The following is an 18309-nucleotide window of genomic DNA, read 5'->3' on the forward strand; positions in this document are numbered from 1 at the left end:
AGTTTACCAACACTTGTTGACAATACGAAACCGATAACTTGCCATAGCAACCAGTGTGACTTTCAGAGGTGTAATTTTTGATGCTGGTATATTTTCTGCCTTGCGCTGCTGTCACTTGCCCATTTGATTGACCTCCTTCTTGTAAACAAAACTACAGTTCCTCTAAACAATTGTCTGATGCAAATCTAATAAATTTAAACTACTAAAAATAAAATTTCAAAACAAATCATAATAATAAGCAGTTTTCAAAATTAGCGCTTTCACACACACGTTTTTCGAAAATGTAGCGTGTGGTATATTTTTGGTATATATGTCAACTATAAAAGGCATATTTTGAAATGATAATTGCGGTCACCCTGCGATAGCGACGGCAGAGACGGAAGACAAGGCAAAATAAAACAAAAAGCATATAGGGAGTGAGTGTTACTTTTGCAAAAAGAAAAAAAAAATAAAACAGAGAAAAACGAGGAGCAAAAAGCCAAATAAAGAAAAGTTCAATTTCAATTGCTGAAACGATGCAGATGATGTTTTGATAACAAACATACAACAATGACAACAAACGAAGCAACGAAGAGAAAACGGAGAAAAACCTGCAGCAGCAGCAGCAGCACGTACCAACAACAGTGACTTCGACTTCGACACTTCTACGGTGCACACAAGCTGCATCTCCACGAAGACACTCAAAACCAATAGCAACACTCAGCAGCAACGACAGCATTCAGTCAGCCAGCCAGCCAGTCAGTCAGCCAGTCAATCAGTAGTAACAGCAAGAGAGAGAGAATTGAAATTGAAATCGATGTGATGTGATTTGATTTGATTTGATGTGAGTTGAATGCGAGCGAGAGCGCCGTAATCTGAAATCTCGAAATCGAAGTGCAAGTGCAGCATAAGAAAAGAAAAAAGAGTTTCCGCCTTTGCTCTATAAATTTATTATTATTTCATTTCGAGTGTTATTCAGTTCGGTTCGGTTCGGTTACAATTTTTCGTTGGCGTTGTTTTCGCCAAGTCAAGTCAAGTGAAGTCAGTCAGCATCTCTCGCGTTGTGCCAATTCTTCTTCGACTTCACTTTCCCCCTTTTCTTTAAATTTTGATTGAGAAGGCGACACACACACTCGAATTTCAACTTCAATGGGCTGACTGAGCTTAAAAAGCTCTCTCTCTCTCTCTCTTCCCCCCCTTCTCCACACACACACACACACACATACAACACACACACGCACACACCCACAACAACGATAATACAAATTACAAATTACAAAAAAAAAAAGAAAATAAATAAATAAATATAACATAGAGCAACACTGAATTGCAAAAGAGAGCGCAGAACAGTAGAAGCAGTGAGTGCAAGTGCGAGTGAGCTAGCGATAACGGCGATCCTTTTGCTTGCTGCGATACTCTCTCTCTCTTGCTGTTGTGTCGAAGAGAGCGATGCAGTATAGGCCAAAATGGGTTCACAGACCTTGGAGATACTGCGCCAAGGCGTGTGGGCCTCACTGACCGGCGGCTACTTCTACGATCCGCATCAGGGTGTCTTCTGCAATGTGGTGCATCTATATCTATGGCTCTACCTGCTCTGTTCGCCCTTTGTCGCCTACCTGGTAAGCTTAATGCGTCGTGCGCCCCCATCACTTAGTCATCACTTGTACTTATCCGTTACTTTTTCCCCCATATATGTATATATCTAGTACTTTCCAAGCACCTGGCTGACATGGTGTTTGTATTGTGTGCTCACCAGCAGCACCATTTTAATGGTGAAACTGATCAATCTGGCCCTGCATCGTTTATACGATCGTGCACAGACCATGTCCGAGGTGAATCTGAAGAGTCAGTTCTTCAAGGTCACCAAGGAGACGGAACAGCGCAGCGATCGAGATCGTGATCGCGAACGCGAACGTGACGAGGAGCATGGCATTGAAATGAAAGTGATGCGTGCCGCAAGTGCTGCCAGCGGCGTTGGAGGCGTTGGCGGTGTTGGCGGCGGCTCGCGACTATCCGTGGAGCAAGCCATCAATGAGGCCAGCGAGGAGAACAGCATCATGTCCATCGACAATGTGAACAGCATCATTGGTGAGCAAATGCCAAGTTGCGAACTGTAAATGTGATCACACTGTCTAACACTGTCTCTTCATTTTGTAGATCTCAAGGTTGATGTGCATCGGAAGAATAGCTCCGAGTCCATTGAGCTAATGTTCTATGCACCCTCGATGCTGTCGACGGGCAGTCAACAGGATCAGCAGTCCATTGCCAGCAAATCGATACGCTCCAGCATTGCGAACGCCACACAGAGCAGCAATATGTCGGCCAACGAGTTGTTCAGCAAATATCTGGCCGTCTATCCCGAGGTGGTGCTGGAGGGGGGAACATCGGGCAGCGGCAGCCACAGCAGCCACAATAACAACGATGCCAGCAGCGATAGCCAGCGTTTGCAGGCAGTCAACACAACGACGACGTCGTCGACAACGACGATGGCAGGAACAGGAGCAGGAGGAGCACGCACTGGGCATTTGTCGCGTAAATGCAGCGAGGTGTTTAGTCGACGTCATCGTCGTCGATTGGAGCGTCAGAGCAGCCTGGATACGGGCGCCTCGGAGCAGCCCACATTTAGTGCTAAACTGATGCGCAATCAATCGGACACGATAGCGACAACAACGGCAGCGGCAACCACAGCGGCGGCAACAACAGCAGCGGCTGCTTCCAGTTTTCTGCACACGAAAGCAACGCAACAACAACGACCACAGACTGCTGGCAATCCGCGTCAGCATTTCATAGCCGGCAGCAGCAACAATAACAACAACAACAACAACAATAGCAGTAGCAGCAGCACAGCAACAACAGCTGGCGGTGGCGGTAGCGATACGCGTTCATTGCTGTTGCCCAGCATGCGATCCTCGCGTCTGCAGCGTCATCGCAGCTCCGAGACACACGACGAGCGACTGAAGCATCAAAGTCGCGCCGGACTGTTTCAATCACTGCAGCAGCAGCAGCAACAACAACAGCAGCAGCAGCAACAATCGAAGCAACTGGCCGGGGATGATGTGGAGGACATGGAGCTGGGTTTGGGACGCCAACAAGCCGGCAGCGATGCCTGCAATCGGGCGCTGCAATCGTGGATCTTGGACTCGTCGTCGGATGTGTATTTGGAGGATGATAGCTATACCAAATCGGATCTGGGCATTGAGCAGACACCGCAGCAATCGTTGTCGTTTCGTGGCCAGCAGCAGCAGCAACAACAACAGCAGCAGCATCATCATCACCATCATCATCACCACCATCATCAGCAGCAGCAGCAGCAACAGCAGCATCTGCATCAGTTGCATCACAATCAGCTGCTCATACGCAAGGATCCAAGCAGCACGATGTCAGCACTGCAGCTTTGGGCGCGACCCACAGAATCCGGACAGTCGGGAGACGCAATCACGGGAGGTGGAAGCAATCGCAGCAGCACGGCGGCCATGAAGCGACGACGACATTCCAATGCCACCAGCTATCACAAGCAACAGGGCAGCGGTAGCTCGAAGCAAGCGGGCGCCACCTCAGGTGGAGCATCCTCAGGTGGCGGCTCGGGGGTGCGTCGCATCAAGAGCGCTGCACTGGAAGTGCTGTGTCCGCAGGCCTCTGTCTCGAATCTGTGCCCGCATCCCAATAGCGTGGAGGCAATCAGCGGACAGCAGCAGCTGCGTAATCCTCTGCCGCCGCCCAGCAAGAGTCTCGTGCGCAATCCCCATCTCAATCTGTATCCCCCGCCGCGTCTCGTCGACCAGAACTACATGGAACGTGGCGCCAGTGGCGGAGGAGGCGGAGGAGGAGTTGGCAGCAGCTGTAGCAGCGTCATCTTTGGCAGCGCCAGCGCTTGTGGCTCCACCACCGCCCTGATTGAGCCGCCCGTCTATCCTATTGTGGAGCACCTGGATGAGAAGACGGGCGACGAGGCGACGTCATCGTCGTCGCTGCGTCACCAGCATTTGGATCATCATCAGGATCACGACGATGACGATGAGCTCGACGATGTGCCGGTGCGAAGGCGAACGCGTGCCCTGGGCTGCAGTCAGACGCATCACAGCGCCGAGTCGGATGTGGGCGGGATACTGGCGGACGATGACGATGATGTGTTCAAGGATTTCGATGACAATCTGGAGCACATACTGAACGAGCTGCAGCAGACGCACAGCCAGCTGGACGATGTGCTCAAGACCTGCAAGCGGAATACGCCACAGGAAGCCGGCGTGGCAGCGGCCGACGGAGGAGGAGGAGCTGCCTCCGATGACGAGGAGCTGGACAACAATACGGGATCGCGTTCGCCGCTGCTCAGTAATCGGCAGCAGCAGCAAAGCGCCCGTGAAATGGCTGCGGAGCAGGCGTTGCGTCAGGAGCTAGCGCAGCCAGGTCCAGCCGGCAATGGAGGCGGCGGAGCAGCGGGAGCGGGCGTGGGCGGTGCACCGCATCGTAGCCAGCTGATACGCAGCGAAGCGGACTCGGGTTGCCCCTCGAGCGATTGTGAACAGGTGAGCGCCAGTTCCAAGGATCAATTGCTCGCGGGGATGGAGCAGTTGCCGCCAGCAGCAGCAGCATCGATCCAGCATCAGCAGCAACAACAACTGCAGCATCAGCACGAACCGGATGAGGAGCAACCGTGCACCTCACGGATGGCGGCACGCAGTTTGGGGGCCATACCCAAGGTGGTGAAGTATCGGGAACTGATTGGGGACGTGGCCACCAGCAGCAGCAGCAGCAATCACATCGTCAATCTGCATCGCCCCTCGGCGAATGCGTCGCGCAACTCCAGCTCCTCGAACTCCACGCACAGCATCAGCTTGACGGACACCTCCGAGATACACAAGATGCTTTGGGTGATGAATGGCGGTCCGGTGGACGATCGTGGACGTCCCATTGCGGGCCTGCTGACGGATGGAACGCCAGTGCTGGCCAATCCCAACATGGTGCCGCCGAACATGTCCAGCGCACACCTGCAGCTGTATCAGGATATGCTCCAGACGATGCAGGGCAACGCTTGCGGCGGCAGTGTGGAGCACATGACGCTTTCCGGCCTGAATCGCGACAAGTTGCGTCTGGAAGGCAAGTTGATCTACGAACAGATGGCAGCCGCAGCGGCAGCGAGCGGTAGCTCGGGTGGAGGTGGCACTGTGGCAACCGGTGGAGAGAGCAACTCGCAGCAATTGGCGCTGATGGGGAGTGCATCGCGTAGCGGGAGCTCGGTGGCAACGGCCGCGTTGCAGGAGCTCTTCAATATGATGCGCAGCGAACGTCAGGCGTCGCAGCAACAGCAGCAGCAGTTGAGCGAGGCAAGTGGTGCAGCCGGTGGAGGAGGCGGTGACTCAAGTGTTGCGCTCTCGCAGCATCAGCAACAGCATCAGCAACATCAACAACAGCAACTGCAGCAGCAGCAACAACAGTTGCAGCAACTGCAACAGCAGCAGCAACAACAACAGCAACTGAGCAGCCAACCCATGCTCAATGTGGACGGACATTTCGCCCAATACTGCGACTATTGGCGACCGCCGTGTCTGCTGGCTGCCGAGAAACCGGTGGCGCCCAAGAGCTTCTACAAGTATCGCTTCAAGTGGTGCGGCCAGGAGCATGAGTTCAAGATCGCCATGGATCGGTTGGAGTTGTTGGCGCTCTTCGATCGCGATCTTCATTGGTTGCACGTGTTGCTGGCGAGCGTTCTGTGCACTTTGGTCGCCTGCTTGGGCGCTGCAATACTCCAGCATAATCACTACAAGGATCTGTGTGTGCTGTTGTTCTGTGCGGTGATTGCGGGTGCTCAGTATTCGCTGGTGAAGAGCGTTCAACCGGATGCCGCCTCACCGGTCCATGGATTCAACAAAACCGTCGCGTATTCGCGAGCCATTTACTTTTGTCTATGCGGCGGTTTGCTGCTGCTCCTCAAGCGTTTGGATGCCGAATATGATGAAACACCGCCGGCCTTGCAGTCCTTCTTCGGGGTTCGATATTCGCCCGCGAGCGTCGTTGAGCTGCTGCTGCAATCCCTGTATGTGCTGCTGCTGTGCTTTCCCATCATCTTCTCGGTGGGCTTGTGTCCGCAGATCAACACGTTCCTCATGTACCTGCTGGAGCAGCTCGATATGCATCTGTTTGGCGGCAACGCAGCGAGCAGTCTGTTGGGTAAGTGATAGAGATTCAAGAGATATAAAACTAAGTTATGGTTAAGGAACTCTCTATATGTCAGTCTGTTCGCTTGTATTAACATCTAAATCTATATACTAAGTATATAGTTAAAGATCTGTCTGTCTGTCTGCTCGTTCGTATTAGCAATTAGATCTCTAAGGGACATAAGAGATTGATGTTAGATCTCCTGGGGTATTTGTATTTTATCATTTTAAAAATTCCTCAAATCGAAAAAAAAACCAATTACGAAAACTACAGTCGAGCACACTCGAGAGACTCGCTATCCATTGTCAATAAAACCATATTCTACAAATATATCAAATTAATATACAAAACATACTTAAAAGAAAATATACTGAGTCTATATTTGGTAATTCGCAATTGTAGTACATTCAAGATATATCATAGAGTGAAAATGTACCAGATTGTCTACCAAAGCAACTTATAAAATACTAAAATATACCAAATACTATATTTGGTATATCGAAATAGTAGTACCTTCAAAATATAATATAGACTACAAAATAAACCACATTTTAAAAATACTAAAACATACCGAAGGCATATATCGACAGGGCATTGGGCATTGAAAATATACCATATATCACAAAATATACCAAATCAGCCAAAGTCTCTAAGACTCGATTGCAGTAAAGGAGTTTTTTCACCCCAGCTAGTTTATGGTGATTTCATTAGGATGCGATAAAAATAACTTGTGCGTTATTTGAGTCCAATTAATTAATGAATTGTGCTGAGCAAAAGCATAATAAAGGGCAGTTATTGAATTGCAGGGGGTCATATAAAATTTGTCGTCAATTATATTCAATTTCTGGCCATTTAATTGAATTGAACACTTAAGCAAAGGAGCAAAGACTTGTTGAACTCGATTTACCTCGAAGTTATTCTGTTTTGTTAAGCTTTTATATATATTTCTAATATCAAGTATTAAAACTTGGAAAATAGAATTATAATTATCCTAATTACAAGACTTAACAAGAAAATAACAAAATATTTTATATAGAAATATGTTTTTCAATTAGTTCTGAAATTTGTTTACTATTGATTTAGTTAGATGCTTTAGGAATTTCATTTGTTATTTCCATAAAATATCATTAATAATAAGAACCGAAACTGATTCCATTTCTCTTCTTCATCTAGGCTCCTTTCTGTGTCTGCTGCGCTCTGTGCTGGCGATCATGCTGCTCTATGGGCCGCTTTATGCGTCGCTCGACCAGCATCATGGCACACAAAACATACTGTTCTCGATCTTTTGTGCCATGCTCATACCACTGGGATATCATCTGTCGCGTTCCGCCAGCGATTTCAGTCACCTGTGGCGTCTCATCAAGACGTGCATTGTGAGCACATATCGCGAGGATGACGACGAGAACGTTAATCCGCTGAACGTGCACAGCAACATCAACAATAACAACAATAATAACAACAACAGCAGCAGTCGGAATAGCAAGGAGAAACAGCCGCTGAATCGTCCCAAGCGTCAGGAGCTATTACGTCCGCGACAGCAGCAAAACAACGGAGCCACTGAACTGATCAGTTCGACGGCGAATAGCAATGAGCACATCGAGTTGAGTTCGCTGGAGAAGTTACAGCAACAGGTGGACGAGGAGCAGGCGCAACAGGAGCAGGATCAGGACGATGGCGATGCTGATGGGGATGGCGATGCGGATGCGGAACAAGAGCTGCAACTGCAGCTGGAGCAGAAGCACAGCAAATCGAAGGCATCGTCGCTGGGCAGCAGTCAAACGCTGGGCAAGACGATAAGCAGCAGTAAACGTGCGATTACCGCATCCAGCTCCTATGCATCGATTGGCGTTGATCCCGCCGATGATGGCCAAGCGGTGGAGCTGGCCGATGATCAGGGGATCAAGGCAACGCCCAGCCACAGCCAGGAGGTGCATGTGTATGAGGAGCCCAAGACTGATGCGGCACAGGATGACAAGATATCCAGTTCCTCCACCACCAATCCGGGTGATATGTCCACGCTGACTGCCGGCGCTGGCACAGCGACCACAGATGCTGTCATCGATGCCGATGGCGATGCTGATGCCGTCGATGGGGATGCCACAGCGGTGCCACAGGACGGTGATGGCGACACCGAGTTGGACAATGAGTTGCCCGATCCGTTGCCGCGTAAACTCCAGGCGACCGTGACGACACGGCTGAAAAACGATCTCGTTGTGATGACCCTGCTGGCGGTCAGTGTGCTTGTGCTGCATTGCAGCACGGTGTTCACGGTCCTGCAGCCGGATCTCAATGTGGTGCTGTATGTCTTCATTGGCACACTGGGTGTGCTCCTCCACTATGCTGTGCCCCAGATGCGCAAGCATATGCCGTGGCTGTGCTTCGCCCGACCGCTGTTGCGACAGAAGGAGTTCGGACAGTTTGAGGTGTTGAATGCACCGCAGATCATGTGGTTCGAGAAGTTCTACATCTATTTGAGTGTCCTGGAGCGTAATGTGCTCTTTCCGCTGCTGGCCATCTCATCGTTGACCGCCGACTCGCAGTTGATTGCCAACAAATTTGGGGTTCCCTGGGGCACGCTCATCGTGGCCGTTTGCGCCATCAAATGTGAGTATACAATAAAGCGGTATTTAAATACCGTAAATCGATAGCAAATAATCGATATAGTACTGTAGAATAGCGCCATCTAAAGTTATAGTCTGGCGCCATCTAAAGTTCTAGTTTGGCGCCATCTATCCGTATCAATTTTAAACATTGCTCCTTTTCCTTTGCAGTTGTGCGCAACGCTTACTCGGATCCCACAAACCAATACCTGATCATCATATTCACCGTCCTGCTCTTTCGCATTGACTTTGCCATGGCCACCGAAAGCTTCATCATTGACTACTTTTTCGTTTCACTCGCCTTCCGCAAATGCTGTGATTTTCTGCTTAAGGTAAGTCGACAATAAATTTAAATATCTTTTTTTGTTTAACATCTTTTTTTGTTTTACAGTTGCAGTTTATAGTGACGTACATAGCGCCATGGCAGATCACATGGGGCTCAGCGTTCCATGCTTTCGCACAGCCATTCAGTGTGCCGCATTCCGCCATGTTGTTTTTGCAAGCGGGCATCTCAGCGTTGTTATCGACGCCATTGAATCCATTTCTGGGCAGCGCCATTTTTCTCACCTCGTATGTGCGTCCCGTGAAGTTCTGGGAACGCGATTACAACACACGGCGCATTGATCACTCCAATACACGGCTCAGTTCGCAGCTGGAACGCGATTTGGGCGCCGATGACAACAATTTAAATAGCATTTTCTATGAGCACCTCACGCGCTCGCTGCAGCATTCGCTGTGCGGCGATTTGCTCATGGGCAGATGGGGCAATGTTAACCAGGGCGATTGCTTCGGTAAGTAGAGTATTTATACCCGGTACCCATAGGGTAGAAGGGTATTAAAACTTTGTGCCGGCAGGAAATGGTAGAACGAGGCATCTCCGACCCTATAAAGTATTCTTGATCAGCATCAACAGCCGAGACGATCTAGCCATGTCCGCCTGTCTGTCCGTCTGTCCGTATGAAACACTGGATCTCAGAGACTATACAATTTAGAGCTATAATTTTTTTTCGACAGCATTTGTTATGTTTGCACGCAGATCAAATTTGTTTCAAATTTTTGCCACGCCCACTTCCGCCCCCGCAAATCAAAAAAGTCTAATAACGAAGCGTAATTTTAAAGGTAGAACGGCAAATTTTGGTATATACAATAATTACTATAGTAGTTATGATTCCTGAAAATTTGGTTGCGATCAGATAAAAATTGTGGAAGTTATTAAAGAAATACTTTTGTATGGGCAAAAACGCCTACTTAAAAGGGGTCTGAGTTGCTTTGGGTGACAATCTGGTATATTATTTGAATGGTACACCATTACATATCGATATACCAAACATACCATTTGATATATTTTCAGTATTTTTTAGTATTTTCGGTATATTTTGAAAGTAATACCGCAATATTTTGGCTTTATTAAAAATGGGTAGCGGCTATCTCACAGTCGAGCACACTCGACTTTAACTTTCTTACTTGTCTTATTCTTTGATTCAATTAAAAAATGAACTCCTATTTTTTTAGTGCTCGCCTCGGATGATTTGAATTGTCTGGTGCACATAATCGAGCTGGGCAACGGGCTGTGCACGTTCCAGATGCGTGGCCTCGAGTTCCGTGGCACCTATTGCCAGCAGCGTGAGGTGGAAGCCATCACCGAGGATGTGGAGGACAACGATGGCTGCTGTTGCTGTGATCCCGGCCATTTGCCGCGTCTGCTCAGCGCCAACGCCATGTTCTCCACTCGATGGCTCGCCTGGCAGGTGGTTGCCGCCCAGTATGTCATCGAAGGTTACTCCATCTCCGATAATCTGGCCAGCGCAACGCTACAGGTCTTCGAGTACCGCAAAGTACTCATCACCTACTACATCAAGGTGAGCGATGAGAGTGTTATATGCGAACATGCACTTTAATTATCTTTCAATTTGTGTAGAGCATCATCTACTATGTGGTGAAGAATCCCAAGCTGGAACAGTGGCTGTCATCGGGACCCATACAGGAGGCACTGCAGCATACGCTGAGTCGTCAGTTTGTCGATCTCGATCCCATATTCAACTTCAATCTGGATGAAGATTTCGATTTTCGTGCCGTGGGCATCACACGCTCCAGCTTCTGTTATGTGTACCTCAAGTGGATCAACTACTGTGTGGACAAGCGCAAGGAGTTGCAGCTGGGCAAGGAACCAGCAGCAGCAACTGCAGCGCCGCCACCAACGTCATCCACTGCCACGCCCGCCACAGCGCCAGCATCAACAGCAGCCGCTGCAGCTGCAGCTGTGCAATCCTCAATAGCAGTCGGCGGAGGCGGAGGAGGAGTGGCGATTGGTGTCAGCACAACGGCAACGACAACAGCAAATACAACGCCCGCCCACAACGACTCGAAGAGCACACCGAATCTCTCGTCACATGGCGGCGCCACAGCACCGCAGTCGAAATCGCAATCCCAGCAGCAGCTGGGACGCAGCGTGCGTCCCCAGAAGAGCGCCACAATGAGCGGCAGCGGCAGCGGATGCACAGCGCCCGGTGTGGTGCAGGAGGGGAGCAGTGTGCTCGGTGGCGTCGATCAGTTGAGCAGCTCGCATAGTTTTGCCAACATATCGCGACAGACGTCGGAGAGTGCGCCCCGTCTGGGTGGCTATGTGGGTGTGTATATGGATCAGCTGACGAAGGCGACGACCTCGACGACGGGGAAATCGCTGCGCAAGGAGGATTCGCCACGTACACAGCCAGCGACAGCGCCGACAGCCACAGGGATTAGTCATCAGGATGGAAATCTGACAACAATTCTGCCCAGCACGATGCCCATAATGCAGGGCGCAGCCGTGGGAACCGGCCTGGGATTGGGAGTGGGAGCAACGAATCAGCAGCGACCGGCCTTGAAGCTAAAAGTGGCGAGTGTGTCCAAGGATGCACCGCTGGTGTCGTTGTGCCTGGCCTTGGGTCTGTTGGCGCGTCGTTCGCTGGCCACCGCATCGCACAGTTCGCTGACCGGCGTGGAGTTCTTTCTCCACGGTCTGCACGCGCTGTTCAAGGGCGACTTTCGGATTACGTCGCCACGCGACGAATGGGTCTTTGCCGACATGGAACTGCTGCATGCGGTCGTTGCGCCCGCTGTGAAAATGGCTCTCAAGCTGCAGCAGGATCACATCACAAACCCGGATGAGTTTCTCGATCCCCATGCGCTGTATGAGGCCATCGACAGCTGCTCCAAGGAGCTGGTCATTTCCCACGAAGCGGATCCCGTGTGGCGCAGCGCTGTGCTGCGCGGTGCACCCAATTTGCTGGCACTGCGCCACGTCATGGAGGATGGCTCCGATGAGTATCGCATCATCCGGCTGACGAAGCGTTTCCTCAGCTTTCGCGTCATCAAATTGAATCGCGAATGCGTCCGGGGCTTGTGGGCCGGCCAACAGCAGGAGCTCATCTATTTGCGCAATCGCAATCCCGAGCGTGGCAGCATCCAGAATGCAAAGCAGGCGCTGCGCAATATCATCAACTCGAGCTGTGATCAACCCATTGGCTATCCCATCTACGTCTCCCCGCTGACCACATCGTATGCGGACACCAATGGCCAGCTGTGTCAGGTGATTGGCGGCGCCATCACGCTGGACACGATCAGGCAAACGGTGCTCGATTGGTGGCATCGCATACGCGAACGTTGTCGCCAGGGCTGCAGCTCCGGTTCCGCCATGGAGGCCTCACTACAACTCCAGGGCGGCACCTGCAATTTCGGTAGCGGCGGCAGCGTTGTGGGCACCGGTTCCACAGTGGCCACAACAGGTGCACGTGGTGCCGCTAGCGCAGCGGGAGCACAGAGTAATCTGAGTGCAGCTGGCGTGACGGGAGCTGCGGGCACAGTCGGAGGAGCAGGAGGAGGAGGAGGTGCAGCAGGAGGCGGTGGAGGCAGCGTCAGTGCACCGGGCACAGCGAGCAGCACGGGCGGCGATTCGGGTGGCGAGTTGGCGCCGGTGTTCATATCGGCACCGCTCTACAACACGCTCACCGTCAACAGCTACTACGGCGTCCGATCGGGCAATGTGCCGGGTATGAGTCACGGCATGGCGGGCAGTCTTGGCGGCAGCTATGTGAGCGACACGTTGGCCGTGGTGCGCGGCGGCTTGGCCGTGATGCCAGTGAAGCCCACGTCGACAACGCTGATCGCAGGACTGTTGAATCGTGAACGGGATCAGGATCAAGTGGCTTCCGGTTCGAATTTGCGTGCCAGCAGCAGTGGACCACGTGCCGCGCGCAGTGCAGGAGCAGGAGGAGGAGGAGGAGGCAGCGGACAGTTGCAGGCGAGCGCACGACGCGCTACTTTGCCCATTGCCAGCGGCACCTCAGACGTCGTCGTCGCATTGCCCAGCAGCAAGGATGCAGCGCCCATGCGTTCGGAACTGTTGGCTGAGCATGAGCCCAGTCCGCGTGCCACGAAGCTCTCCTCGTCCTCCGGCAGTCTCGGCGTTGCCATGGGCGTGGGCAACATCATAACCACGCCAGGGGATTATCCACGCAAGACCAAGGGACCCATTTGCCTCATGGCCAATGAGGCAACCACGACCAGCGCAGCAACAGCAGCGGGAAGTGCGGCGGCGGCGAATGCGACGCCTCGAAAGCCGCGCATTGAGATCTACAGAAAGGTCATCATCGTGGACGACACAGGGGTGAGTTAAAGCTAGCTTTAAGCATCAGTTTTGCAGCATTGTTATACCCGCTACCCATAGGGTAAAAAGGGTATTACAACTTTGTGCCGGCAGGAAATGTATGCAACAGGTAGAAGGAGGCATCTCCGACCCTATAAAGTATATATATTCTTGTCCGTCCGTATGAACACCTAGATCTCAGAGACTATAAGAGATAGAGCTATAATCTTTTTTCGACAGCATTTGTTATGTTTGCACGCAGATCAAGTTTGTTTCAAATTTTTGCCACGCCCACTTCCGCCCCCGCAAATCAAAAAAATCGAATAACAAGCGTAATTTTAAAGCTAGAGGTGCAAATAACTATAGTAGTTATGATTCCTGAAAATTTGGTTGCGATCAGATTAAAATTCTGGAAGTTATTGAAGAAATACTTTTGTATGGGCAAAAACGCCTACTTACTAGGGGTCTTTGTTTTTTTTGTCTGACAATCTGGTATATTGTGCCGTCTATGGTATATTTCGAATGCGGTACTATATCGATATACCAAATATACCACTTAGTATACTTATTTGTATTTTTGTAGTATTTTGGTATATTTTGAGAATAATACCGCAAAATATATTTATTTTATTCAAAATGGGTAGCGCGTATCTCACAGTCGAGTACACTCGACTGTAGCTTTCTTACTTGTTCTAATCACTCCACACTCACACACAGATTTACGATTGTCTGGACATCATCGATGCTGTGGTCTGGCCAACGGATCACATGCGTGCCAACGGCGGTCGCTTGAGCTGGAAGGATTGGGAACCGAGTGCCGGCATGGTGGGTCATGTGGTGCACGTCTGGGTGCCCAATCACAAGGATGTGCTCTTCCGTTCGCATGTGAATCGCTGCGTCTATCTAATTGAGATCGGCGAGCATTATGTGCCCGTCGAGGAGCTCGGATTGCGTGAGTACAATCAAATCTTGGGCAGCAGCAGCGAGGAGATGGCCGCCGGCTCGCGTCGCAGTTCGATGCAGCGCGACTTCCACGAGTACACCAGCAGCATGCAGCAGAAGCTGGCGGGGATTGCGGCCAGCGCCAGCGCCATCAGCAGTGGCAGCAAATCCCACAAGCACAAGATACGAGCCGTTAGCAGCAGTAGCAGCAGCGATGATGATGACGATGGCGCATCGAATCCAATCGTTGATGACGACATGTTCCGCTGCAGTGCGTCTGGCAGTGGAGCTGGAGCTGGAGCAGCAGGTGGCACAACAGCAGCAGCTAGAGCTGGTGTCTTGACATTGCCGCCGGGTGTGAATCCACCGCCGGGCATTGATCTGATGAATTTCAACACGCTGCTGAACATGTGGAAACTGATTGCGGACAAGAAGAAGCAAGCGATCAACATTGACACATCCGAGCCATTTGCTGCCTTCGATTATACGGGCGAGCTGCCGCCGGAGCTGATGCGTCAGCTGGAGGAGAGTCGTTTGGCACAGCAGCAGCTGCTCGAGGAGCAGCAGGAGGAGGAGCTGCGCAAGCATTTACAACAGCTCGAAGACGATGCAAATGCCCTGGAAGCCGAGCAAGCTGGGGCGACAGCGACGGCGACGAGTTCGCCGCCTTCGATTGAGGAGTTGTCACTGGAGCCAAGCGGAACACCAACGCCAAGTAGCACGCCGATCACAACGACGCCCACACCGCCGCCAGAGCAGGCGGAGAAGCAGTTGGAGTTGGAGCAGTTGCCGGTGGAAGAGGAGCAGCAGTTGGAAGCAGTAGCTAAGCTAGTGGAGAAGGAGGTAGAAGCAGAAAAAGTGGAAACAAAGCAGGAGCCAGAGTTGGAAACGCTGCCAAAGGCGGAGGAGCATGAACAGCAAACGGAGGAGTTGCAAAAGGAGGAGACAACACAAGAAGAGGTCGAAGAAAAGGAGGAGTTGGATGAAGAGGAGGAGGATGAAGAGGATGAAAGCGCAGCGAGTGGCACCACAGTTTAGACAGAGACAGACAGACAGACAAACAGATCGAATAAGAATGAGATAAAGATAAAGATAAAGATACTGGATAGGACGACAGCGCTTGCTATATCATTCGAGTGAACAATTACCCAGCGTTAAGCCCCAACTAAAAAACTAAAACCTAAACCTAAAACTAAAACTAAAACTAGATCGATAACGATAACGATAACGAATTCAACAAAATACTTCCAAGTAACATACGCAAGTAAATGTAATCAAAGTAGAGTTTTTAAAACGACTGTAAAAAGCATTGGATAAATGTAAATAATACACAACAACAACAAGTACATATTATACTATTAGCTATAGTTTTGTTATACTATATATTGTCGCCTGTACATACATAACATATATATAAAAAACTGATGATGAAATGGAAAGGAAAGTAGAAGAAAGGAAAGAAAGCAGACGGCGGTTGGATTAGCTTTTTCACTAAATTTTAGTCGGTAAAAACATTCGTAAACAAATTAATTAATTCATTAATTATGTATAGACAGAATTCTTACACTAATTCGATTCTAAACACGACACACAGAAAAACAACAACAAAAAAAATGAAAGCAAAAATTACATTTTTGTTAGTATTAAAAAACAAAAAAAAAACATGGAAATGATATATATATAACTATTATATAGCCCTCATATATATATACATATATATATCGAAATGGAGCAGGACGCAATGAAAGGAAAAACAACTCAAAACCAAAATGCTTTTCACTAATTTTACTCTAATTATTATTACGATTATTATTATTATATTATATTATAATTATTATTATTATGGTAATACCCGGTCCTTGCCCATGTCTTGTGTCTTCTTTAAACTAATATTAATATACAACTATTGCTTTCCTAGCCAATACACACAACATTAAAACAAAAACAAAACAAAAAAAAAATCAAATGAAAACTAACAAAGAATTTATATAAATTTATTGATTAAACAAAAAAACAAAGCGAAACACAAAACATACCAAAATTTTACTGTTAATTATTAATGTAAAAGAAAATAAAGCATAACAAAACCTTATCACTAAATAAATAATATATACAAGTATTTAAACTATATAAGATGTAAGTTGGCAAAAACAGAAACAAGAAAACAAACAATTAATTAATTAAGCAAAGTCAAAAAGTTGTTGTTGGTGAATGATAAATATAAACAAAAAGAAAAACAACTACAATATATTGATCAATTGACATATTGACGAACCGATCTTGTTGATGTTGATGATGGATAAATGATAATGACAAAAAAAATGTAAAGCTCTCACGTTGCCTTAATACATTAGACTGATTTTTTCTACACACGCATACACACACACACACACACTCACACACACATACACTCGTAGACAACACACACACACACACAATACACTCACGAATACATACATACACTTGTTTATATGCATGTATATAATATATATAAAAAAAATATATATATATATCAGATATACATGATATACTCAAAATTCGACACACGTTAAAAACTATTAAATAAAAAAAAACAAAAATGAATTCAGAATATGTATAATAATTATGGTTGCGAGTATTTACATAGCTAAAGGAATATATCATTCAAATAAAAATAAAAAAAAAACACTAAATGATTAAATAAATACCCTGTAATATATGGACAAGGTGCAATGTGCATGCGCTAAAAACAAAAAAAGAAAAAAGAATATTACAAATAAAATAAAAACTAGAAAAATGCCCAAATAATTTTTCCAAATACACAAATTAAGCATATTGTAAAAACAAAAAAAAACATTTATAATTATAAAATAACAACAAAAAAAATGAAGAAAAAAAAACGGAAAAACGTAAATGAAAGCCGAAAAAAAGAGAACAGCACACGAACAAAAAAAAAAAAGAAAAAAGAAAAGAAATAAATGTTTGCCAGCAATTAAATGTACCCATCCCTCCCCACTTTCAGTAAATGTATCTGAAACTAGCCAATCTTCAAGAAAACTAAATTAAAAAAAAAAAGAGAAACTAATAAAATGGTACAGTACAACAACAACAACAACAACAAAGGCAAAAACAAATGTAACACATAACATATTACAAGAAAAGAAAAGAAAAGAAAGAAGAGAATACAAAAGAAACAAAAAATGAAATGAAAAATGAAACGTATATTGTATTGGAACAACTATCGAAACAATTTAGCTGTTAATGACATTTTAATTCCCGATTCCATTCAATGTTCAATATTCGATTTGGTTTGTTCCTTTTTGAAATTCTATTTAGTTCCAATTTATATATGTATATACGATTAAAATACAAATAAAACAAAAAACTTGTTATACAAAAGCAATGCATATTTTATTTACTTCATAGCTGGAAAGAAGAATGAAATGAAAAGGAATAAAAACTTTAAGCAATTTTCAATTATAAATAGAAATTATTAAACTCCGTATGCAGTAATTTATTTTTATTTATTTTTTTACAAACTTTTGCAAATTTAAAATTTCTACGTTTTAAATTATAACGCTCAAAACAAAAAACTTGTTATACAAAAGTAATGCATTTTTTTTATTTATTACATTACACAAATTTAAGCTGGAAAGATGAATGAAATGAAAAGGAAAGAAAACTTTAGGCGATTATAAAATTTAAATATTATTTATTAAATTACAGGTAAGTAATTAACTTTATTTTTTACAAACTTTTGCAAATTTAAGATTTGTGCAATTTAAATTATAACGCTCAATTAGTAAAATTTCCAATTTAACTTTCGTTTAGCAAGATTTCAAAATTTAACGTTCGCTTTACCAAAGACTCAAAGCTTTTGTCCTACGAACACTCTTTACTTTATTTTTTACAAACTTTTGCAAATTTCAAATTTCTGCGATTTAAATTTTAACGCTCATTTAATAGAATTTCCAATTTAACTTTCGTTTAACAACTCAAAGCTTTTGTCCTACGCACATTCGATGTAATAAA

At 47.0% G+C, this 18309-nt stretch overlaps 1 protein-coding gene across 1 annotated transcript; it reads left to right on the plus strand.

The window, feature by feature from the left end:
- Positions 1 to 359: 359 nt before the first annotated feature.
- Positions 360 to 17358, plus strand: LOC117578317 (protein pecanex). Its single transcript, XM_052006787.1, has 10 exons — positions 360 to 1598; positions 1686 to 2067; positions 2137 to 4383; positions 4414 to 6144; positions 7306 to 8736; positions 8904 to 9064; positions 9124 to 9523; positions 10245 to 10591; positions 10651 to 13377; positions 14074 to 17358. The coding sequence occupies exons 1-10, from the start codon at positions 1446 to 1448 to the stop codon at positions 15334 to 15336; spliced, it is 10842 nt and encodes a 3613-aa protein (XP_051862747.1). The 5' UTR covers positions 360 to 1445; the 3' UTR covers positions 15337 to 17358.
- The last annotated feature ends 951 nt before the right edge of the window (positions 17359 to 18309 follow it).

The sequence above is a fragment of the Drosophila albomicans genome, chromosome X (genome assembly GCF_009650485.2).
Source record: "Drosophila albomicans strain 15112-1751.03 chromosome X, ASM965048v2, whole genome shotgun sequence".
NCBI lineage: Eukaryota > Metazoa > Arthropoda > Insecta > Diptera > Drosophilidae > Drosophila > Drosophila albomicans.

What these genes read in the sequence shown, in the direction of transcription:
- LOC117578317 (XM_052006787.1), top strand. Translation starts at nt 1,446, where the DNA reads ATGGGTTCACAGACCTTGGAGATACTGCGCCAAGGCGTGTGGGCCTCA. An exon ending in GCTGTGATTTTCTGCTTAAG is followed by an intron (nt 9,065 to 9,123) that starts GTAAGTCGACAA and finishes TTTGTTTTACAG; the next exon opens with TTGCAGTTTATAGTGACGTA. An exon ending in TCATCGTGGACGACACAGGG is followed by an intron (nt 13,378 to 14,073) that starts GTGAGTTAAAGC and finishes ACTCACACACAG; the next exon opens with ATTTACGATTGTCTGGACAT.